Source organism: Camelus dromedarius, chromosome 29 (assembly GCF_036321535.1).
Source record: "Camelus dromedarius isolate mCamDro1 chromosome 29, mCamDro1.pat, whole genome shotgun sequence".
NCBI classification, from domain to species: Eukaryota; Metazoa; Chordata; class Mammalia; order Artiodactyla; family Camelidae; genus Camelus; species Camelus dromedarius.
Window position 1 is genome coordinate 10804533 of NC_087464.1, and position 20769 is coordinate 10825301.

Consider the following 20769-nt stretch of genomic DNA (forward strand, 5'->3'; position numbering starts at 1 on the left):
GACAAACAGAACTTTTGAGAAAATGGCTTTTAGTAGAATTGAGGGCAACTGTGCAGCTACCAGCAAATAATCTTTGACGAAGTGGGCAGGTAGGAGGTAATAAAGAAACACATGGATGTTTTCCATTAACCAGTGGAAAATCAGTCAAAGATATGTATACCTTGAAACCAATGAGGAACTCTTAAGATGGAAAGATTGAATGTGGATTGAAAGATTGGTTTTTGCTGGTTAAATCAATATGCAACTATATACAGAGAAAATTATGTGACTTCATATCTGAAACTACTGAAAGTTATTGGATAAGGATAAGGAAAAAAACAGTCCTTTCCTGCCATAGCTGGAGGATTATTTTCCCCATATTGACAAAGCAACTCCAGACCATAGGAACTTGTCAACTGTAAAATGACTCACACGTTGCGTATTCACAAAGGCAACTTACGGACAGCAAGGGAATGGCAACTTTTCCAAGAAAATCAGGGGGTTTATCTCCATCTTCATCAAACACTGTCACTTCCAAAACATCATGGATATCTTTAATGGGACTGAAACCAGAAAACACACCATGTATTAGAGACAAAAACACACAAGTGAAGTCTGTTCCATGCAGATCTGAAAACACCGTTTCACTAATTAAGTCTGTATGTCCTCAGAGTATAAAACTACCATTTAATTAAATTCCAAAAATTAAATCAAACTGACTGTATTCCCAAACCTTCCATCATAGAAGATTCAGACATCCATATGGAGAAAAAAAAAAGTCAACTTTTTTTTACTATGACATTTTCCACGTTATCTGTGTACTCAAGGGTGGGATGGTTAAAGAAACAGGATAAAAAAAAAGGGGGCGGGAGACAGAATGACAGTGATTTCCAAGTGGCTTCCAAGTGAGAAGAGCAAAAATAAAATTTTAAACTAATTGAAAGATTCCCTTCAAAAAAAAGGTGGTCAAAATCACTACTTGCTGAAATCCACAGAAAGCATCCTATTGTTGAAACACAAAATACTGAAAGTCCCATGCATGTTTACCTATTTATAAACATTTTTTTACATTGACCAGAAGCCAGACATTAGCTCCAAGGAAACATGAAGCCATGGTCTCTGGTGATGAGTTGAACAAATAAGAGATCCTTGCAGACTGCAGTCTGCACACCTGCTTACTTAGCACAGTTCATCCTCCTCACATAGATCTTTGGGAACTTTCTGCTTAGGAAACCATCACCTCCTTTCGAAACGAACTTTTATCCTTTCAGTTAGAAGTACAGACAGAGCATTTCTTCAGTGTTGGGAGGGCAGTGTACCACCATTTCCCCCAAGTTCAACAGGGGCCTCCCTTCGATGGGCAGGTCCCTTGGAATCTAAAGCAAACCAGGAAAAACATCCAGCTTCCTAAGTGGGCTTCACTCTGCAGCAGGTCATTCAGATGAGCTGGGATACAGGGAGCCTCTGGGAGCCTCGGCGGCATCGGAGGTAACCTGTATGTTCCAAAAGGCTCTGGCAGAATGCAAGCCCTCAGACATTAAAATAATGTTGCAACATACAAGCTCCTTGAATTTAAGGCAGGTCTACACGTAATTTCCTTCAATCCCGGAATGAATTAGTCTGGATATATGGCAGCTTCCTTCTACTCACAGATTAATTTAGTCCCTAAGAGACCTACTTTACAAATGCCTCCTGTAATACTCCCGTGCAGTTCCAAATGGTCTCCTCTATTATTCACACTACACTCTATAAAATGAAAGCATAAAAGGTTTTCAGAAGGAAAAAAAAAAACAATAAAATTCATTCTTTGCACATAAAAATGGACAGAAAGTTCCACTCAAGAGCCCCGGACTGCCCCCAGCACATCAGGGAGGGTTGGTCTCTAAGTTGGAGCTGCTCTTTGATATTCCAGAGGCGGAGACACTTACAATGTAAAAACTTTGTTCCACTCAGGGTTGAGGTTTTTGTAAATGGTATGCGTCTGAAGTCGGTCATTCCCTAACTCCAACAAGCAAAAGGGATCACTCTTCCCTGGAAAGAGAACACAGACGTGGGTCAGAGACAAATGAATCTCCTTGGTCCGAGGCAAATCAATCTCAAAAGTGACAGAGGCAAAGTGAAACAGAAGTCATGCACTTATGCAACCGTAAAATTGTGCTTGCTGAGAGCGAAGGTGAGCCTCCCCTTTAAGCTAGCCCTGGGGGAGTGGGGGAGGAATTCAGGAGCTGGACAGAGCCCTCAGGTGTCAGCACACTTAATGGACTGGGACTGACAGTCAACCCCAGATGCAGCCACACCACTGTTTCACCGCAGCAGGTGTCAATCCAGCACATGAGAAGGTCCACGTTTGTGTTTTGTTTTAAAACAGAAGCTCATCTCTGTTTCCTTCCTAAGTTCTTCTTGAGTCGATGCAGATAATTACTTTTCTACAACTTGAAGCTTATAACTTACAGGCTTCAGCATGGATAAGAGAGGAGTGAGCCAAAAGCGTAACCATGGATAATTAGGGGTTAAATCTCTGCCCTGGAGTCAGCGGCCACACAAGCACATGATCTTATATACTTAGAATATTCCGAGAATACACATGACATTCTTGGTGCTCAGAAACACGCAGAAGGATTTCACAAAGTTCGAAGTTTTTATCTTAAAAAATAATGAATCTTAACCTTTACTCCTCCCATCCCGCCTCTTCTCTTTCCACCCCACCTCACATATATAGCCTCCAAAAGAAAAATTAAAAAAAGATCAGAAAATCCAAAAGCCAAAGCTGAACCCAGAAAGTTACTACCTAGAAAGTCCTCCCCTTTTGCTGGACTTGGCAGCGGGACCTAGAATTGGAACAGTCAGGGGCAGAATGAATGGCTCTCGAATGTCCGTGGGATGTGGACACACTGCCTGCCTCTGCACACACCAGCGCTTTACAAAGACATGTGCACTGAGTTAATTGGGGGCATGAGGACAGATGTGCCTCTGACAAACGGCCAAGGGACCCCAGGTCAGAGCCCAACACAGAGAGGGCTCAGGTCACTGAACCTACATCTAATTCACTTAATAACCAGGAGCTCTGAGGCACCGCATGTGAATGGAGAGACTAGCCCATGCAGGAGCTGGCCTGAAGACAGTATTTCAGAAAAGGAAGAGCAGAAGAACAGATGCACGGCCAAGGGTCAGCATTAGACAGGAGACCCCACGCCAGTGACCAGCGGCCTGGACACCGAGATGCCTGGCCGACGCTTTTAAGGCAATGCTATTATATCAGTGGCCAGCACACAGCGATCCAGCAGTGGACAGAGATGAATGCCTCGGGGCCGTCAATTACAAACCACGGAAATGATCCCCGTCTAAATTCAGCAGGAAAGGAATTTATTAAAATGATAGCCAACAGCTCTCAGATCGTAGCACAGATTGGACAACCAGGCTTGACAATTTTCACTAGAAACCAAAGGATGCTCAGGGATGCTCAGACACAGGACCTCGGTCAGTATCACACCCCAGGAAATGTCCGGTGTGGCCTCTGCTTCCCAGGAGCACTGGCCCCACAGGCACTCCTGTCCCTGGATCCTGAGAGTAGCTGCTTCTAATACGATTTCTCCACTCCTGCTTCTTTGCCTTGTTTGATGTAGATGCAAAGTAATTGCCCCCGTCTGGCAAGTCCCCACGGCCTGACTGCCAGGGCTCAGAAAAGGGCACGTATGGACTCTCCACCATCTCAGAATGAAGGTGTGTCCTGAGCCCTTCTCCAAAACATACAGTGAGAAATGCCCTAGGCCTAGAAGGGGTTTCAGATGTTGGGCAGCCCAAATCAAACACACACAAAAATCCACCTGCATCTGTAAGGAGTCTGGCCTCTTTCAAGACAGTTTTGCTCTGGGAACATGTTTCACAGGGCACGGGGCTGGGGTTTGGTGGGGAGGAAGCTGGCCATAGAAGGTCATAACTCTATTCAAGAACTATGAACACTGCTTCACCGGAGAAATGTTTGTTTGGGTCAGTTCGGGATTTGCAGATTCTACTGTGTATAAAACAGATACACAACAAGATCCTACCGCACAGCACAGAGAACTACGTTCAATACCTTATAACAGCCTAGGATGAAAAAGAATATGAGAAGAAATATAAATATATGCACAACGGAATCACTCAGCTGTACAGAAATTAACCGCATGGTAAATCGACCACACTTCATTAAAAATTTTTTTAAAACTATGAACATGAAAGAAGACACGTGCTCTCGGCTTCACACTCAGGTAGAGGGAGCTCCACTCCTCAATCCAAGCGGAAACAGCTACTTAACTGTTTGTCAGATGGTTAGAAGGTGTCAGGGCCGCTCGTCCAGGGACACCAACACAGCAGCCCATCGGGACTCGCTGGGGAGACCCGCCTGACACTCATAATGAAAGTCCCGGGCTCACTCCATGGCACGGTGGAGGGGGGCCGGGCCGAGCCGGCACAGGTGGGCCGAGCTGTGCGCCCCCCTCCCCGTCTCAAGCACACTCTTCGCTGTCCCAGCTAATAAGGAACAGACTTCCTTCCAGAAAACTGGGAACTTCACTGACATGTCTCCAAGGAACATACAGCCTAGACTCTCGGACGATAATTCTGTCAAAGCTCATTAAAATGCTGCATTTATTAATCTTACAGTATAAACAGGCAGAGAGGAGTCATTTATGGAGTCATTTCTATACACTTTAGGATTGATTTCTTGCCCTTAAAAGCTTCCAGACAGACTGGGGACTTTCAATAAAATTTAAATAATGACTATTTTTATCTGATCACAATAAAAAAAAAATACGATCTTCTATAAGGAATGAAATGTCCAAATGTTTCCCAAGAGTACCAAGCAAACGGCACCAAAATGACATATACATACTTGGGTCTGCGCGTTTGCTCTTTCTTCCACCTGTTTGTGCAGGTAAAACATCGAGACGACTTCATCCACCTCCAGGCGCCCTGCCACCCTGACACGGTTACACCACCAGTGATTCAGATTCAGGGCGGTGTTCCAGCGCCTTGCCCTCAATAGCCCTGGCTGGTTTTGAACACCACGTTAAAATTCATTTGTATTCCTCCAACGGCAAGTTGAGGTTTCTCGTTTAAATAATTTTGCCTTTACATCAGCTACAGAAGTTGAATGACAAGTAATAAAACTATTTTCGAGGTCGTATCACTCATCTGACAAATATTTATTAAGTACTCTCTCTGCCCCTGCCACTGGTGAATCGGGCCCCGAGGTTCACAGACCAAGTCATTGCCTCCGAGAAACTCTCATAATAATCTCTGCTTTCCAGCTGATGTCCCCCTGTCAATGAACACTTCCCTCAGAGGCCCCGCCAGTGGACTGTCATTCCCCTCTCTGACGTCTGGCTGTCTGTTTTCCTTACCCCACTTCTAATGCACATCTGCACATTTCCGTTCCACATTTAGCCCCGTATTTCATTTAAAGGGCCCAATGCAGGCACACCCAGGGTACGTGTGCCCCTCCCATCCCCAGTGAAGGGTGCCCTGGCCCACAGAGAGAGGCAGCAGGGAGCTTCCGGCTCCCGGGATGGGTGCTGGCTGGCGCGAGCAAAGGCTTCTCTCATTCTGCACAAGATACCATGGTCTATGCAGGTTCCCTTGGAATCCTCAAGTCCGTTCTTTGAGGTAAGGAATGTCTGTCCCTTTTTTTTTTTTTTTTTTTAACAGGTGAGGAAACTAAACCTCAGAGAGACTTCAATCTGGTTGGTTAAAGTCCAGAAAGATTTCACAGTGGAGGCGAATCCTTAGCAAGGTTTGGGGTGGGGGCTGGTTTGGCCAGGAGAAACGGGGAGCTGCTTCCTGAGGAGACAGGGACAGATCAGAGCCTTTCATTTACTAACTAGACAGACAGACAGACAGGCAGTCAGATGGATAGGTAGAAAAGCAGGCAGACACACACACACACACATACAGCTAACTAGCAGTGGTCAGGAAATATAAGATACAGGTGGATAAAGGAAGAGACGGCCTGAAAGCCTTGAAGGCCATGACCAGTACTTTTTATTTGATTTCCTTTCTTTTTACTCATCCAGCAGCCAGGAGCCACCAGACTGTCCACACAAGGGGCAGGATTAGAAGAAAGAATTTCTAGAGGAAGATAATTTCTGAAGCTGACCGTGAAGCATCGTAGTTCAGACAGGCTGAGGATCGGTTTGGTTGGGGTGGGGGAGGGGGATGCAGGGCGCAGGGAGGGAACAGAGCCACGCCAGACTTCATTTCCAAAAACTCCCCCTTCAATTCTTACCGCCAGTCATTTGTGTATAAACCTCACTATCACATACTGGAGCAAATTCTAGTGCTCATCCTGAAAATCCACATCCTCCAACAGTTCATTCCACACCATCCATCCTGATCTGCACCCTGGTCCCAAACCCTTTATCAAGGTTGGTGTGCCTGAGCCCCTCCCACCCCCCTCAACCAGCGAACAGAGGCAGGGAACTGGGCCATGCCTCCCACTCTGCACCTGGACCAGCTCCTCCCTGCAGTGCTCTCTCAACTCCCACTCGTCTCCAAAAAAAACAAAGCCCAACCGACCTCTAGATGCATCATCTCCAGGGAACTTTCTCTGCAGCCTTCAAACCCAGAGAGCTCCCCTTCAACTTCTTACGATCATTAGTCTGGGTCTGACGATGTGCCTGTTCCTTCGTTAACAAACACTCTAGGGCTCCCTAAAATGTGGGAGCACCCTGCTAGGAGCCGAGAGGGATTTTAAAGGAAGGGGAAACACTGATCTCTACTCATTCTGGACTCAACTTTCAAGCATCTCCTGCCTTCCCAAGTGGGATGCAAGGTCTGTAACCCGAAGAACGGCTGCTGTGGTGTCCTGCAGAGGAGGACCTGATCCCCTAGTCCAGAGCAGGGGACACACCGATCTCTCTTGGGACAGAGAGGTCAGCAGAGAAAGAGGACTTAATTTTACTGAAATGCTGTTTAACTGAATGTCTGATGTTTGGATATTCCAACACAAACACAGAACAAACAAGGACTGGCGACATACGAATTTTTCCTTCTTCTAACTCCACTCCCCTGTCACAACTCCAGTTTCATAAAACACCATCATTCACTGAATTTGCCCAACATCTCCCCCTTTTCTTTCTCTTATGTCCTCAAAATCCTTGCTCTTTACAGCCTCCAGAATAAACGTGTATTTAAGTTCATATGGAATATCACTCCCTTACTTAAACAGCTTCCTAATTTCTTCCCTGGGACCCCATGTTCCTATTAACCTGATTCCACTGAAGACGGTAGCCTCCTTGCCCCTGAGGCCCCCTTGCTCCATTCTCCAGGCTCACTTGCTTTCTTGGTGTCTTGGAACAGCCCTGCAGGCTTTGGAACATGCTGTTCCCTCATTGTAAAATGCTTTTCCTTCACCTCTACTATGCTAGCCCCACCCCCCCCAACATCTCAGCTAAAACACCACTTCCTGCAGGAACTCCAGTCAGGTGTCCCTTTACTGAATCTTGGCTCCCTGTTCCTGACCTTAACAGCATCACTGGCATTACATGCTCCTGGATTAGTCAGACACTCCACGTGAAGGCAGGGACCAATTCTTCTTCTCCAGCACATCACCAGGACCAACCACAGACTCACACACAGAGAAGGTGTATGTGCTGAGTAAATCAAGGTCTTACTAAGAACCCAACCACTAAGATCGGTTGTTAATTCAGAGGACAACACAAGTGAACTGATACTCATTCTCAAGGTGGTGGTAAGTTACAAATGGCTAAATCTTCTACAGACTTCCAAACTTTACATCAAATAGACTCCACGTTCTTTGGCAGACTGTTAAAGCAGATGGCCTGCCAAAGGCAGATTTAGATAGTTTTTGATGTGTTTTTAAAAAGTTGCTCCTGATTTGGGCTCAACTGTCCATGAGGTTCTCATAAAAATTAAAAGCATTAAACCTCTACTACTGAGCTTTCTAGAAACTGCAATTACAGCCATCCCTCTGAATATAGGGCATCTGCAAGAGGGGAGGTATTGCCATGGATACAACTGCAAAAAGCAGACAATGAAAACAAACTAGAAAATGGACACGTGATTTTAAGTTCCCAGGGAACAGTAACTATAAAATTGTTCCTCTTCTGATACAAGCAGTCTTATGTGTTAAAAAAAATTTATAGCCAGTGTTATAGTTTATAACAAAAAACTTATAGCCAGTGTTATATTTACAGAAACTACTCAAAAGTCAGTACTATAGCATATGCCTGGAATATTTCTACTCTATACTACGGGACCTAAATGCAGTATTTTGGTCAACAGCTTTGCAGAACTGTACTTTCATGTATAACAAAAAATTAATGAGCCCACAAAAGTACCTCATATCGGTAAAACTACTATCCACATTATCAAAATGTGAATGCCAGGACTAAATTGGTTTAAGTATGAGAATTTTTCTACCATGAAGCATATTTTTTCTTCATTTTTATCAGGCAGTAGAAACAGAAACAAAAAGAAAAAGCACCATAGGGTGGTGACTGTAGAGTTCTAATAGCGGCTGAAAAGCTAAAAGGGATGAGCAATGCTGGTATTTCCAACATCACTTAAAATTAGAGAAATTATGATCCAAATGTCAAGAAAACAAAACCTGTGAAGGTCCCCATGTGAACTGTACTTTAGAAAAAGAAATTTAATAAAGAATGGGAAGAGCATTTATTGAGCATGTACTGTGTGTGTCAGGTATGTTCGTTTAGTTTTAACTCTCAAAACACCCCTGAGGGCCTGGAGGCTTAAGTAGACCCAAGGCCTGTATGTGAAAGAATCATGATTTACACGTGGGTCTCTGTTTCTATACATCTTCTATGTCATAATATGTAGGAATTAAAATGAAAGGCAGCTACCATAAATAAAGGGCAAAAACTGGGGGCTAATTTTCATCTTCAATGAATAAATTATTGAACTGAACATTGATTTATCCAAGGGATGAGTTGCTGTCTCTTGGAAAGGGATCATGTATTTAATGAATGAGTGGAGGAGTTGACCACAGTCATGGGAGATCAACCCTGTGCGTGGAACAGACGAAGAGCTACTCCTAATGGCACTGAGAAGGAACCGCTAAACTGGAAATGCCACCGGATTTTGAGCAAGGTCCGCACTCACATCAACGAAACACACTGCCCCCTAGTGGCCTGCTGCTGTAGACGAAGGACCAAGTGTTCCTACGCTCCCTACAGGACGGTTTTTCTGATCCACAGTAGCTGCTCAATGAATTTCTTGAAGCTCACTAGACTGACCACCAAGTTGACCAAGCTGACTTTTCTTAAGTTGAGACAAACTTAAAAAGCAGTTAGGAAGCCATCCTGGGCTCCCTGAAAAGAAGCATGGGGCTCTTGAAGTCATTGTATGTTTGCTCTCTTGAATCAGGCACTGTCACGGCCCCTCACGTGCTTACTGGTAAGACTCCTTCACTATAACCCACGTATTTTGTTTAAAAACATATTGTCTTTTCCATTCTTCTGATAAAGATGCTCTGATTTTGAGACTCTGTTAATTTGACAGTTGTCTTATGAACATTGGAAACAGAGAAAGAGTCTAAGTGACAACCTTACTGCCAAGAAGTCAAGAACACCCACGTGTATTTGGAAAATTGTGGTGTTTTATGGGTGGGTTTTGCATGGCAAAAAGTGCCCCAAAGTCACAATGTTAAAAACAAAACAAAAAAAGCACCCCCGGAGAACATGGAACTTCAAACTGTGAGCGGGAGCTCAGTGAAGTATGTTGGTCTCATTAAACATTACCAACAGCTGTGCTCACCTTGAGCCTCAAAGTACAATTTATCATCTGGGCTGTGAGTCAAGGCTATGGCCCCGTTTACTCCAGAAGTAATGCCATCAGACTGGGTAACCTATTACTTAAAAACTTTAGGTTACGTTGGGCACAAGGTGCTTGTGAGACAAACGCTTTAATAAAAGCTATCTGACAGGTTCTTCTATTAGAGTAACTGTGTGGTTCTCCGCATCTCATCTCGGCTGTAGAGAACGTTAAAATATCTTTCACCAATTTCAGAGGGGGTGGGCTGCAAGAGAAGTTAGATTACCTCTGATTCTTTAAAATAAACCATCTTCTCACTTATACACAAACAAGTGTCAAACACACAAAAACTGCTAAGCTCTATATAAATTTAAACCTATTAATACTGAATAGGTCCAATCACATAATAAAATAGCATATTTATGAAAGAATGAATCCATCTGGAAAACAATAAATATCTTTTTTACACATTAGAACACTGAAACCCTTATCTTCTCTAAGTATCTTAATATTGGTAGTAGATTTAGGTCATTAATATAATACATTTGAGAAGCTACACTGATTTTTTAATAGAAAAAATTTTTAAATTTTAATAGAAAAGGAATTCACCTTAGTGTATATATATTGTTATATATCATATATATGTTACTCCAATGTTCTAAAATACTAGCAAAGTAATGAGGATTCAATTTCTCCAAAGATTATTTTTATGACCATATAATCATAATATCAACAACCAATTATGAGGAACATCCTCCTACTTTGATCAGAGGGGCACAATGACTGGAATTTTCATTTTCTAATTGTTACTTGTAAAGACACAAATAACTTTAAAATCAGCAAACAACTGACAGCAGGGCCACCAAGAGCATTCATTCCTCCTCTAGGACAAGAGGTTCCTGAACTCTGCAACTGCAACCTCCACCTCTATATGGACCACGACCAAGACTGGCCCCCATGGACTTCCGCCTGATCAGAGTCCCTGGATCTCAGGAGAGACAAACTCGAAGCACCAGCTACTACGGTCATTTGGTATTGTTTTTAAGAAACAATTAAACATCAACAACAACATAACACTAATGAAAAAAAAAAGTTAAGAAGGTTGGAAGGTTCCCTTTTGCATTCTGTCTACAACGACCATCGTTCTCTGAGATCACCCCTAGTTATGCAGGGTAAATGCATTTCTTTTTTTTTATTTTCAGGGGTGAATAACTCTGCTCCCTGAGCAACTGCAATGAAATACTCATTTATAAAGTCAGGCTGACTGGAAAATGCATGTAATTCCTTATACTCCTAGCACTGGTAATGATGGGCCCCTCTTCTGATCCATGAGCCAGGGAAGCTGGCATTTTTTTCACTCTGTATGAAGTGAATTGGTAACAATAATAAGGCAATAATATGTGAGTTGCCACTACCTGATATGATCGCCAACATCTGGCAGGCATTAATTACATTTCGATTGCTACTTCATGGCAACCGGCATCCATTTCTTTTTTCACATAGAGAAGTTACTTTACAACTCCCTGGATTAGGGCCACTTCGTTGCCCTAAAGCTGTACCTTGGTTTGGAATAGACTGTAGGAACCTGACAACCTATAAAGAACACAGACTGTGAAATTTGATTCTAAAAATAAAGATCAGTGTGGTCTAAAGACACGTGGAGCTAATGACAAGGATCTTTGCTTCAATTCAGAACAGTGATAATTTTCTCACAAATAAGACAGCGACAGAAAAACATCAGGGCATTTAGCCAAATTGCACAGCATTATTTGATTTCTAACCACTGCTTTTTGTTACTAGAATCCTTTGGTACTCACCGTTATCCACTCTAAAACTATCTACGGAATATCTTCAATATAAGGAAAATGGAAAAAAAATGACATTTTCCCGCCAAATTAATCTAATTGGTCAAAATTAGGAGAGAAGGTTTTGCCTGGTCTTTACAAAAGACTCCCGTTTTTTAGGTTCCTCTCCTATTCACTTTATTTTAATAGCCACAGCACTCTTTGGAGAAAACAGATTGGCTTCAAACCACCACCATAAAGACTGGTTTTGGGGGTGCTTCGTGGAAGTCACCTGAAAGGATGGGTTAAAAAAAAAAAGGTTTAAAAAAAAGTATTTCCACATATGGATATAGTTGTACACATGCCTTAAAAAAACTTTTAATGCACTGTAATTAGTTCCTGGTGATCACAAAATATACAACTACAAAGAATTTTTGATAATACTGCTTGAAGGTACAAAGGAGTTCTTGGGGCTTGAGATGGCACTTGCTGAGACATCGACAATCCTGGATTCAGAAAGTGTTCTATCTGTAACACTGAGCTGGAAGTAAGACATAATCTGCTCTGGAGAACTGGTAGATAGCACGAAATGTGCTTTATTGATGACAAAATTACTAACGTCAAAGGCATGTGTGAAACATCTGAATTAATAAATGTTTTCGGAAACTGTAAGTTTTCAAAGAAAGGAAAATTGCTAAATCAGTAAAAGACTTTATAAACATGCAAGTAAATTCTACAATATTAGAAGTCATCCCTGAAGTATTTCATCTACATCCTTGAGAATTTATATGTTCATATTGGCAAAAAAGCCCATATTTTGGATATTCACACTGGGCATTTCCTTAAAAATGAGATCACCTTATCTGGGGGGGCTTTATAATAAGAGTAATGATTTCTACTGGTCCATTTTTTGAGGGAGGGTGAGAACTCCTTTTTGTTAAAACTATGCTCGTATTTCCCATCATTTTTGTAATATAAAGTGCTTCTAATTAAAACTCTCTGTTCCGGAGTCTGAGTTACCTCAAACTCAGTCCCAGAAGTTCAGAGGTTACACAAATACAGTGACTGTTTCTGTGTGCAAGGAAGGGAGGGAGGAGACCACACTGGAAAATTACGGGATGGCGGCACCAACAAAGATGCACTCCCACATCAGCAGATGGACAGATCCGTGTTGCGGAGTCTTCCTTGTATTCTTCAGTTGGTAAATCGCACCTGTCATACAGGTGTTGAAACTGTCCGCCCGAGAGTGCAAGGTGACGATGAGAGCGTGGGTGGAACGTCGCCCTCTGATCAGACCCTGCAATGTCTGGATTACTGTCCTCACAGTCGAGCATAATTCAGCCCAGCGCGTGCCTGCTCTAGCCTCTGCCTCTAAATTCAAGGTAGTGAAGCACCGAGAGAAATTCTGCATGAGACAAGGTCACCTGCAAAGTCGTTCCACGGCCAAGACTTCGGTTAATGCTACAGAGACGTGGCAGGCAGATCTGGGACCCCTGCATGGGACATGGGGAAGGAGGAAACTCTGCCTGCGCACAGCACGGCAGGGGAGGGAAGGCAAGGAGTCAAATCCATCTTTTGAGGTTCTATAGAAAAGCTTCTTCAGACAGCTGATTTAACAGATAAAGAAGTCATGACACAAATAATCCACAAATTTCTTTGGAAGCCAAATGGACTAGCACATCATCTAATCATAGCAAAATTATTTGGAAAAAAAAATGTTGTGAAAAATATGAAGAACTTATTGTCTGCACCTTCTTTCCTTCTGTTACTCTGTCTGAAAGAGTATGATTGCTGGAGACATGCTTCTACTTAGTAAAACATTCTGCTTTGCCCTAAGATCATTTCAAAGCAGGAAGTAAAGAAAAGTTAAAAAAAAAAAAGAATAAAAACAGAAAATGATTTATACCTGAGAAATCTGCTGCTAAGAGATCTACCGCCTTTAAAACCTTCACTTGTAAAATGCCGACGTCTTTCAGATCTTTGAGGGAGTTCTGTAAGCACTGCGGGGGAGAAAAGCAAATAGATCATGAATGAACACAGCTTTCTGATACACTGTTTAATGCCACAAAGTCCTACAGGAAGTGCATTCTAGATTTAACGTCACCTTTCCCATGCAATGCTAAGAAAACTGTCAAAGTTAACAGGAAACTTAAGCACTTGCAGCAAACAGATTCAAAGTGACTGAGAATTAATTAACTACAGTTTCAAAATAAACGAATTACAAAGCAAAGGCAATCGACTTTTAACATCGCCCCCTGGTGATAGCACAGACATCCTACCAGGAAAATGGGTGTAGAGCTCGCTCAGTCTCTTTTCCACCCCTTCTTTCTCCTTAATGAAACGTATTAAATCACCCAAAAAGGCAACATTATTCTAACCTAGTTAGAGCAAAGTCTATGGATACCAGAGGACTACACTTGGACCCTTTGTAGACACTTACTACCGCTGGAAAGAGGAGGGATGGATAAAGAACGAATTTTCCGGTCCATGTTTTAGCCAGCTCATTAAATTAAGAGATTGAGCATCGAGCATCACTCTGTCATCACGTGTACTTTCATTTTTGGTTTGTATGAGCCAAAGCTTTAATATATCTACTGATAATTCTTAAGCACGTATAGCACTATTCTGTGTACATGGCATCGTTTAGCAATCGTGCATGAAAGAGATGAGCTATTAAATGCTGTTCGCAGGCCTCCAAAACACATCTGCTAAGAAAGACGCTGCTTTCAAATGTCTGGATACAGCATTTCCGTCATTCTTAGCTAACTAAGAACCTGTGATAAGCAGACCCCGGGGATTTATGGAGGGATAGTGAAATCTCTGTTACTTAGGCACTTCAGGACAGAATAACAAAAGCTTAGGAATCGTTAAGGCTTTCCTAACGTAATATGCACCACTCCTAAGAACTTCGGAAAAGCTCTTTCTTCAAATAGTATTTTCAATCTAAAAAAACAAAAAAAAAAAACAAAAAAAAAACCTAGTGTTTAAGCTAAGGTGAAAATATCTGAAATAAAATACTTTCCTAATTTAGAGGTGAAATGCCTTTGAAGATTCTCTGTTCCTACAACCTAAAAAACAAATCCAGGATCTGGAACTTGTGCCTTGTAAGGCAGTCTTTCCCTCTGACATGACAGCCAGCTAGCTAGCCGGAAAAAAATAAACAAAAAAACACTTGATAGTTCTATTTTGATTATAGCCTTTTCAAACCTCGTTTCAATTTGTACTCCTCCGATCCTGAGGCATTATTCAAAGCTGTCATCATGATCTTACCTAACGTCACCTTATAAATACACGACCCTCCTCATGAATTTGGCAGATTTTGTTATCTATCCATGGGAAAGTTTGGGGAAGCGTTTTATTTTCATTTGCTTAAATAAAATCATTAAAGAGAATATTAGAAGTGGATTGGAGGGATAAACTGGGAGTTTGGAATTTGCAGATACTAACTACTATATACAAAATAGATAAACAGCCAGGTCCTACTGTATAGCACAGTGAACTATATTCAATACCTTATAATGGCCTATAATGAAAAAGACTATGAAAAAGAATATATATATATATATATGAAATTGAATTACTGTGCTATATACACCAGAAATTAACACATGATAAACAGATTACACTTCATAAAACATTTTTTAAGTTAAAAAAAAATAAAGGATTTTGTCAAAACTTCTTTAAAGTATGTCAACCTTGCATGCGGAATCTGTGTTGACAATAAGATGTGTGGCTAAGCTTTGTACTCTGGAAGATAAAGGATTATTCAATTAATCAATACACCTGCATCAGTGGAGGATTCTGGAGGCATTAAAGTTTATGCTGAGAATAATATTCCCATTAAATAGGGATTTATCTTTGCTTCATTTTCATGCCACTGTCCTAAAACATGCCTTTCCTGTGTGTGGCAATAAAATAAACGTATTGATTTACAAAGAAGATGGAATAAAAGCAGAATGCAAATAAAGACACCTAGAAAGCCAGAGTACAAAAAATAATGACGAGGACAAAGCCGTTTGACTTAAAAATGCTGAGTGGACTTTTAAGCACATTGCAACTACTTAGGCAAAAATCACAAACTGCTTTTATCCAGGGTAGCACAGAACAGGTCTTTCATGCCTGTCTTGACTTGGCTTTGCCTCCGCCTTCTCACTTGATATTAACAGATTCTAGCAAAAGTATCTACAACACTGCAAATAGTCATACTTGGTTTGAAAAGAAAGTGACTTTTGTGAAATTCTGGTAAATTTCCAATTTACATATGCAGATGTCCTGAACGACTGTCTTTCCCCTTAAGGATTTTAATTTTCTCCACAGAGATCCTGAACGCTAAAAAAAAGTAAAAGGTAAATAAAAATAAAAATATCACTTTTTTGGCTTTTAAAATGGGGAGGCCAACTAGAATCCACTTTCACCTTCTCGCTAATGCATTAACCTCTAGGTCTGATGTCTTGTCTTACGAGACATACTATTAAACTTTGGACAAAGATCTTTTCTTCCCGCAGTTTTTCAATGCATAGACTTTGCTTCATCTGAAAAGTGGGGGTCGGAGTGGGGTGGGGAGGGGGGCGGAGAAAGGTGAAGCACTCACAAATCGCTGGGCGATCTGCTTCCTCTCGCTGGGGTCTGCCAAGGGGCACACACACAGATCTGAGATGGAGACCCCCGAACAGGGCGTACGGGCGACCAACACCAGGAGAGTCCCCGGGCAGCTCTCCAGCGGCAGCTCCAAGCAGTCGGCCTGCTTGAGCGGGAGAGCTGCCATATCCACTTTACACCTGGGAAAAGTTGCAGGAATCAGAGAAAGGACGTGACTAACCGGCGGCTGCCACGGAGCCTCCCGGGTTTCCACATCGCCCTCCCCGACACCTCCCTCTGTCTGGGCACACGCTGGTTGAGCAGGCGCCCCTGGCTGGTGACACCCACTCCCAGGCTAAGACGCTCGACAGTTAAGGGGGAGGAAGAGGTCAAGAAATTCAAAGGCAAGGCGGCCTGGAGAAAGCGGTGAATGAACAGAGAAGAATCAGGTCATTGCCAAATCAGGTCGGCAGAAAGACAAACAGATCAAGAAGCAGGAAGAAAAGTTTCAGAGCTTCAACATTACGGGCCAGGGCTCTAGACGGCTTCTCTGTGCTGCATCTTTTGCCAGCAAAGAGAATAAGAGACACTGGTTCAAAAAAAAAAAAGGAGAAAAGACAGGAGGAACGGAAGCAGGAGAGGGTTCATGGAGAAGCCGTTCTCTTCTAGATTAATGGCAATGGCGAGTTTTTATTTAAAGAAACGTGTTTAGGTGTTTTCCTAACAGGCACAGTGCCACAGGGCTTCCCCAGGTGGATTTCTGCTGGACAAATGGAGCATGCAGTGCTGCTGATTGATCCCATTTCGGCAGCACTGCCAGAAAAGGCCGTACCCATCTGCTATGAATTGCGTGTTTTCCACCTCTTAACAGTCAATGTTCTGGCGATGCTGAAAATCTCCAACACGTTTAAGTACAGAAGCAAACAGCAAAAAGAGGGGGCTGAGGTGCTAGGCCATTTATTGGCTTCAACACGGAAACCTCTGGGCTTGCCTGGACCACACTTGGTTTGTTTATGTGCAGGTGGGTGAAGCAGGCAGGGCTGAGTGGAGGGAGGCAGGGTGGGCAGTGGGGGTTCCTAGATGCCATGGGTGTGTTGTTAATTCTCATTAACCGTCTATAATTATTGAGCACGAGGAATATTCAAGACCGCCAGAAAATGGAAGCACTGCCTCCCGTGTGTGACAAGGATGGATTCTTAACCTTAATCATCCACAGACTCTAACTTTGCCAATAAAAAGAAACATGCAAACTTATCTAATATATAAAGCAATGAGCCACATGGATACCGAAAAGTTCTAGTCTAATAAATCTGAAAGAAAGTTGGCAATCCCCTCCCAATTAAAGAGAAAAATACCAATAATATTAAAAGTCTATACCAGTTTTTACTACAGAATAAATATCTTAATGGTGATCTGTACCTATAAAATTAAATATAGGTGGGTATTTATTTCCTAGTTATCAAAAGTGATTTCAGTTATGAGAAGAGTGGGTAGAGCTCTGGCATGTAATAAATTCACCAAGTATTTCTACTGGAGACACATTAAATATATATAATATATATATATATATATTTTAAATAACCCTCTATGACTTGAATCAAAATAATCTTTTTCTGTAGCAATAAGGGATATTTCAAAGTTAAAGTTTACCACTGTGAGAAAAATAACTTGGGAAATATTTTTATTTCAAAGGCAAATATGTAAGTGGGGAATTAATTTTGCCTGGAAAGAAAGAGACGTCAAGTTCTTTAACTATGCCATTTCTACAAAACTAAGTACCTGCAAATTCTGAACAGGTATGGCAACTGTATATATGCTTAGGAATATTTTGCTAAGCATTATTTCACACTGTTATATTCAGTCTCATTTATTTAGTAAAGCCCTTTCTTATGGGAAGATGAATGATCCAAATTTGTAAGACTTTTCTCTGGCGTTCACATTCATTAGTCCAAAGTAGCAATAGCCTATGTGTGGCACATTCACTTTAATATCGTTAACAATGTCATTCTGGTCCTTTGAAGTTTACCCTTTTTGTGGCGGTGGTGGTTTTGTTTTGTGAATGAGGAAAAGTCATTTAGAGACAGGATCTCTGCAAGCTAATTATGTTCGGGAGTCAAAAACGATATATAATTAGGCAATGAAAATTTTTTCTTGGATAATTCATAACGGACCTGACATTAATTCCAAAAAGTCATCGAAAAAGACTGTGAACAACATATAGCATATTTGCACTAACTCTGCAGACTCTCCTAGTGACTGTTCAAAGGCACAGCGTACTTGGATAGGGCTGTTTATGATTTTAAACCAAAGGTGAATCACGCCCCGCGTGAAATGCAAAGTAAATAGTGGGTTTCTTCTCAGAAATTTGCACATTTTCAGCACTTCTGAAGGCATTTCTGTCCACTGTGAAACTCTCGTACCCATCTCATTTTTAAAAGATTATTTCGATAATGAAGACAGAACACCTGCACGAAAAACCGCCTTGCCAATTTTAGATAAAAGAGCCCCATAAATACCAGATTTCAGGACAAACATAATGGCTTCTACATTCTCAGTTAATGAATGAATTCAGCCAAAGACTTACTTTTACTTTCCTTAGTGACTTGAAAGAGCCAATTAAATCAATACATTAGCACCAGGTCAATCAAAATTCAGCCTAGATCCTTCCGCCCATGGATTAGGACCCAGTCTCTTAGAGTCCCTGCCCCATCCCAGGAATTAATTGATTCTTAAGAAGTTGATGTCTTTCGTCTTCAGAATGAATTTAAAGCTACCCTCTCCCTACTGTTCACACCAGCTCCCCTCAAAAGACGATTTTCCATAAACTTTCTATAACTGAACTGCTCTCTCCATCTCTTCTTTCCACCTGGCTTCCCCATTTATTTTCACATTCTGGAAGGAAGGAGGAAAGAAGGAATGAATTTCATACAAAACCCTTTCCTCCAGGCCTCCCACTTTACTCTATTTCAACCTCAGTCCACATTGCTTCTGCCTGTCCTCCCATCCGAAGGACAAGCAGGATGCTCTGGAGATGAGCCAGAGGCTGAAGCACCACGTATATTAACCCTTGGCCAGGAACTCCTTACTGTCTGATCAGCAAATGCAGTAGAAGGAAAAAAAAAAATTAAAGGACTTTTCTTCCTGAATTTCAGATCCTTTTACCACAATACTCACTGAACCTTCTGAAGTATGTAAACAAAATGGCTTTCTTCAGGCTCAAGGAAAGATTAATATTCTAAAACCTAAAATCTTTAAGATGTAAACATTCTGAAACACATTCACCAAAGACACGCTTAATATAAAAATCCTGAAAGGAGAATCTGGGCTGCTTTTTCCATTTTCTGCAATGCACCAGATTCTACCCTGAGAAAATACGAAATAATCTGTCTCTTAATTCTTTCTGGCCGCTACTGAATCTGCTGTCCTTTCCCAAGGCTTTCTGGTGTCTGCTCAGCTACCCACCATGGGTGCAGAGCAAGACCAGATCCAGCCCCGCTTCCCAGGCAAATCAAAACACCACCTCCTCCTCCCTTCTTTCTCATTCCTAGAAACACTCCTTGCTCCCTCTTCAATTCCAGAATTTTACAAGTGTTGTTACATACTCTTTTCCTCTTTCATTTTGTGTCCTCTAAAGTGCTTCCCAAACTTTACCCAAACAGTAACCCTGTATGAGTGCTTACGAAAACTCAGCTTACTGCAGTGGATGCAAATGTTCTTTGAAAAATAAAACTCACTTTTTGGATATGTGGCTTAAAAGGCTTTCATAAGGAATTCATCAATTATCGTTAAAAATCACACCAACGTTAAAAAAAAAAATTCACACCAACATTAATAGATGATAGGCACTTAGATGCTTTTTTTTCTATGAAAGCCTAGAGAGGAAATATGTTTACTTTGGGGACCAGACCATATGGTCTCTGTTGCAACTACTCAAGCCTCCCCTGTAGCATGAAAGGCGTAACAGACAATGTACACAAATGAACACGGCTGTCTTCCAATAAAACTTTATTCAAAAACAAGCAGCCATCTGGATTTAGCCCGTAGGCCCTAGTTTTGCTCACCTCTGACCTAGAGAAATACCCATAATTCAGCTGTGGTGAATTAACAACAATGGAAGAAGTTTAAAATGTTACAAGGTTGGTGGCTGACAGTTGTATTGTCATGGTAATAAAGGTATCAGAGATAATGACCTAAGAATAATTTTTAAAAAGTAACTTTTAACTCACCATAGCCCAGGAAACTCTGGCCAGCATAATCAAGAAGATGTGTTTGTTAACAAAAACTGGTAAACTGACAAAGCTTAGAAAACTATTCTACTTGAGGGAAACAATGTGGAAAACAGGTGCTCAGAGCCTCTACATAAAAAATGTGATTAATGAGCATGAATAAGTTAGGTCTGTCCCCACGGCATCGTGTGTGACTTCATCCACAAGGGGAGTGACCGCGTTTGGACCATCATTCAGAAGGTGCTACACGCTGGTTCTAGGGCGACCAGGAAATTCTCACTCCGAAGTCAGATCTTAGACTGTTCAGTCCACCATAATCACAAGGCTCACATTATGAAAATAGAACAGCAGGGCACGGATGTGTGTGTGTCTAGACAGGAGCCACCGCTGCCCATCTGCAGGAGGTGGACTCTGACGGCTTTGTGACCTCACTC

At 41.8% G+C, this 20769-nt stretch overlaps 1 protein-coding gene across 5 annotated transcripts in view; it reads right to left on the minus strand.

Moving 5' to 3' along the window:
- MCTP2 (multiple C2 and transmembrane domain containing 2) overlaps positions 1-20769 on the minus strand; it is a 197459-nt gene that overhangs the window by 82456 nt on the left and 94234 nt on the right. For all 5 annotated transcript variants that reach the window (XM_064480545.1, XM_010975713.3, XM_031440500.2 and 2 more), the window contains 4 exons: positions 16123-16309; positions 13438-13531; positions 1908-2010; positions 440-542 (listed from right to left, as the gene is read on the minus strand). In XM_064480545.1, coding sequence (XP_064336615.1) covers positions 440-542; positions 1908-2010; positions 13438-13531; positions 16123-16309 — 487 coding nt within the window. The remainder of the gene's footprint in view (positions 1-439; positions 543-1907; positions 2011-13437; positions 13532-16122; positions 16310-20769) is intronic.